The sequence below is a fragment of the Morone saxatilis genome, unplaced genomic scaffold, assembly GCF_004916995.1.
Source record: "Morone saxatilis isolate NCDOM2014 unplaced genomic scaffold, NCSU_SB_2.0 Contig3, whole genome shotgun sequence".
Classification (NCBI taxonomy): Eukaryota; Metazoa; Chordata; class Actinopteri; family Moronidae; genus Morone; species Morone saxatilis.
Window position 1 is genome coordinate 3,558,491 of NW_023339873.1, and position 4,991 is coordinate 3,563,481.

The following is a 4,991-nucleotide window of genomic DNA, read 5'->3' on the forward strand; positions in this document are numbered from 1 at the left end:
CTTGCCTCTAGTTTCTATAACTTCCAGGTAACACAACGTAACTTAAATAAAACTAATCTAATACATATACCTCGTTTATGAACATGATTTCTGCCTCAGTAACATCAGACAGATTTTTATCAGCTATGGCGGCTGTTTAACAACGAAGACAATGACTCCCATGATCCACTGCTGCTTCACGGCGTAATCAAACTATGTCTTTTCTTATTGTTTTTATGTCAGAGACCCCTGATTACAATTTTGAGGTTCATTTAGTTTAACATCCAAAATCCATGGAACAAACTCGCAGTGATCTTTCTGGCGTTCAAATGTTTTCTGGAGCCGCGAGCAGAAGCCCAGTGAAAACATTTCTTGTTGTTGAGGTTAATAAATACACACACAGAAATGTAAATTGTACGTGCAATCAAGACTTTCTACGACGTTTCTAACCCTTCTTTTAATTGGCTAATAGGTGAGAAGATGAATTTTGATTAAAATAAAATAAATTCGACTTTATTTGAACTGTTACTTATGGGCTGTGGCCAAAGTCGTCATGTTACGGTGCGTTTCAATTTCAGTTCACATGTTGAAAATGATTCATTTCATTAATTAATTATTAAGGAATAACAATCTTTACTATAACACTTCAATCCAAAAAAACATCAAATCTGAGTTTTTAATGCCCAAGAATTTTACCCTCTGCTCAATTTAATTCACCTATAATGGAAATATTACAAGATGCCATGATTTGAACCACCAGTTGAAACACTTCAACCGGTTAATAATGTAAAAGTGTCTTTAACATTTCATTCCTCTGTTGAGGCAGAAGTGAGGCGGCCCTCCTGCAGAGTAAACATGCAGACGTTAACACATGGATGTTCAGACCTAATGGCTCAAATTATTATTCAGCTGGAGAGGGAAAAAAGAAGCATGACAGAAGCGTCACGCCTGGCATCAACATTTAAATTCTTGTGTCTGTTACGCTTCACATCACCACAGAATGAATGCACTTATGAGAAACAAGATCAGACTGGAATCATGTGCACAGTTGCTACCTTCAGAGCCTTTTTTTTTTTTTTCAAAGCCGGACATGAGACCGGCTGGAGTGACCGCACAGATTCTCTCCAGAGGAACAATGCGAGCCTCTGATGAGGAATAAAGGCGGTATTGTCTCAGTGCCGCGATGATGAAGGGCAGAAGCGATTCCAGGTTTCACAGAGAAAGTCTCACAACAACACGGCCCCGTCCTGACGGCAGTAATTGCTGCGTAACGGCACACATGAATACCCCCAAATCAGCTCTCGGCCTCGTGCGCTCAGGCAAAGTGCACTACTCAGACAATCAGAGGCATACAATCTCAATCGCTCGTCCCCATGGCAACAGCAACTGTCGGTGTGATTGTATGGAAAGTGGCGTTTCTGATAACTTGTCACATGTAAAGACTGCCTTTCACTAGTGAGCAGAAGGACTGGGGCTGATGGCTAGTTTTTAAGGAGAGGATGATTATAGATTTGTGTCAATATCAGAGAAACATCATTTTGATAGTGATAATGCATGACTAGCTGATCCAATATGAAAATATAATGGATGAAGTAGAGATGAAGGATGCGGTGATGTAGTAATTGTGGCATCCTCAGCTAAAGCACTGGTCATAACATCACTTAAAGCAGCTGATATTTTTTATAATAATGAGGTATCAAATGACCAGGCCTGGGGAGCAACAGATTGCATGTAATGGAGTTATGTAATCAGGATACAAAAAAGATTTAGGGCTGCAGGTATGATTAAAAAAATCATAAAAAATATATATATTATGATTATTCTGAGAGATATCAGAAAGAAAAGAACAGAGAATTATTTATGCATCACAATTTTCACTTTAAAAACTATTAAAATGATGATGATGTGACATTTGTTGGGCATTGTACCAAACACACATGTTTTCTAACATCTGAAGAATGGCCTGGGCTTCTCTGCAGCACTACAGTAATTCATTATAATGATGTTTTATTACACATTTACCTTTAACAATGCAGCTACTGTGCAGTTTTTTTTTAAATTAAGATTACAGTTATATTTAATAGTAATGAGGATTTTTAGCAGGATTAAACATTTCAAACACATTTAAAAGTAAAGCATGCACACATTACATACACATAGAAGTAACTAATAACTTTATTTAAAAATAGGAGTGTGTACACATTCACAACTCTTCACAAGTCTAACAACAGCCACTTTAATCAGTCAAACCACAGCTAATCTTACAGTTGCCAGTTCATTATAATGGTATCGGTGCTTTCACTGGGTGGAAAGTTCCCCATTAAGAAAACACCAGAAAAGAGGAACAACATCACAGTCCAGTGCAAGTTCTGCCTTCCAGCTGTGAAAACACTCTATAGGCTACTGCCTGAATTTGCTTAATGAAAAGCAAGTTTCTATTTAAAAATACACTGAGCAGAGGACACATCTCTATTCTATTCTAAAGTTACTTTATTGTCTTTAAAAGTCATCTGATGTTTCTTTTCTCTTTTTTTGCACATTTGGTGTTGAAGTAGTCCAAAACTAACCAATTTATGTTACTTTAATGTTGTAATACTAATCAGATTAGATTAGACTACATTTATATATACATAATTAGTAATTGTATTGGACTATATGGTTAAAGTAACTCTCCCAACCCTGCAAATGACAATGAACCTACAGAGAATAAACACCTGAATCTGCAGCTCCCCTCGGCTTTACGGAGCTTTACAGTGAGCTTTTTCTCAGTTTGTAGCTCAGAAGCTTTAAACACCCACTGTACACTATCTACAAAGCACCAAACAACGGATGGACACAGTTAGAAGAGCCAGATATGTCCTTCAGGATTTGTTAGAGACCAAACCAGCTAAAAGATAGTGAATATAGGACTGTATTTATCAGGCTGGAGGTGTAAATAAGCAGCTGTTTGCTAACATGTTCACCATCTGAACTTAAAAGCTGGGGATATGTGTTCATAATTTGATTCTGCTGCCTCCTTGTGGCCAAAACAATCAATTGCAGGTTTAAGTTTTCTGGGTTTGCTTAACTTTAATGAAAGTGAATGCATTTTAGTGGCTGGTTGATGAGGTTGACAGCACTCTGAATGCAGTGAGGACTGGACACCTTTCTAGAGCAACGACGCTGTAAGAAGTATATCAGCAGTTCTTGTCCTGGATCAAGTTCTGCTGAATATGAAGCTTCGGTTGTCCAAGTTAGCCAAATCAAGCTATTATCTTCTAAAGTTACAGTCTTTTTAGTAAATAAGTCTATCTTTGTGGTTCCCCCAAAGTGTTTTATATATATATATATATATATATATATATATATATACTGTACATAATTATTTTTTTAACAAGTGTATACTACTAAGCCTGTATGATTGCTATCATTGTTGTATGGCCTGGCTCAGGTTAAACCCTTTTTAAACCCAGATCTGGTAGCACCATAGTTTCTAATATATCCATATCCAACTGTATGACCGTAGCTGGCCTGATTCTGGCCCTATGTTGGACAGTGTGTGTATTAATGAGGTGACTTTGTTAAGGTTTAGTCGAACTTAGGGCCAGAACAGCTGTATGACCATGGTCATACCGCTGGCAATGTGGTTACCAGATCTGGACCACCAACTGTGGACGGCCATTCATTGCTGCATGTGGGCCGAGTGTAAATGGGTGGACCGTCAGCGGGTCGGACCAATATTGCTTTGTGGGTAAATGTAAATAGAAACGTTCCACAGGGCACCTTTAAGAAAAATAATTAGGGCTGCAAAGTGTGAGAAATTTTACATGAACTGTGCCAACAGGATACCAGAGCGATTGGACTGATGTCAAAATGATACTTTTTTAAATCAATGTGTGATGTTTTAATTAGGAAATGTCTAATAATTGTAGTCGTGATTAAAAATATCACCAAGCATTCAGTGCACATTTAAGATAATTGTAGTCCGACAGCAGGTTGATTGTTGGCCAGTAATTAGTAAGTATTGAAAGGGTTCCCACGTGTCCTTGAAAACCTGAAAGTTTTTCAGTCATGGAAACACCTGGAAATTGATTAAAATGACCAAATATGCCATACATAATGTTCTGTGATGTGGTTAAAGGAAAATTCAGAAATATCAAAGATCAAGTGTGGTAACAACAGCCAAGCATGCCACGAAAGCGAGCTAACACCCTAACGTCCCTTTTTTTCAAATGGTGCTGTCCTGCATTATCAAGAAAAACCTCTGAAAAATGTCCTGGAAAGTCCTGTAAAACTTCTTTCTTAAAAAGAGTCTGTAATCAATAGAGAATGAGTGAAATAAGAGACCCTTGAACAGAAAGTGACAGATTATTGATGATCATCAGCGTGTGTTTTTCCTCCAGGATGACTGAGGTGATGAACTCTCTGGAGCCGGGTACGGAGGACTTCAGCGCGGGTGGAGCAGGAGCAGATCAGGGCGCAGTATCCTTCCAGGTGTGTGTGAATGTGTGTGTGTGTGTTTAGATTATTTCGAACCAGTCCTGTTTTATTGGAGTGGAGAGCACACAGCAGTGAGTCACAGGTGTGATGAGCAAGAGTTAAATGTGGGCTGACGTGACTAAGGTCATTAGTTGGACTCAGTCCCGCTGTGAGTAAATGGTATGTGTCTTATCCAGCTGTGCTAAAAGCACCAGTGAGTTATCATCTACTACTGTGAGATTTATTTTCTAAACATTTAGTGAAGTGTAAAAAGGGATCACTCAAGCTTTATTTCGTAGTGCCAGGTAGATATTTTGTTTGATAAATTCTCTTTGAAGTTGTGTTCTTACATTATCCCAAATGTTTCCAACAATGTTCAAACTAATTCAACATTGTGCATGTGTTGCATGCATAAATTTACTTTTTATCTCTTATTTTACAGTCCACTGTTTAGATCTTGGTAGTTTTTAACTCTACATTTTAACCAGATGAAGGATTTTAGTCATTGGATGTCTGGATCTTAAGTTATGGTCCTTTGTCTGCCCAACAGCGTG

General features: G+C 38.1%; 1 protein-coding gene across 1 annotated transcript in view; it reads left to right on the plus strand.

Moving 5' to 3' along the window:
• si:ch73-49p17.1 (protein LBH) overlaps window positions 1–4,991 on the plus strand; it is an 11,484-nt gene that overhangs the window by 1,835 nt on the left and 4,658 nt on the right. Inside the window, exon 2 of the mRNA XM_035674205.1 lies at window positions 4,362–4,440. Coding sequence (XP_035530098.1) covers window positions 4,363–4,440 — 78 coding nt within the window. The 5' untranslated portion in view covers window position 4,362. The remainder of the gene's footprint in view (window positions 1–4,361; window positions 4,441–4,991) is intronic.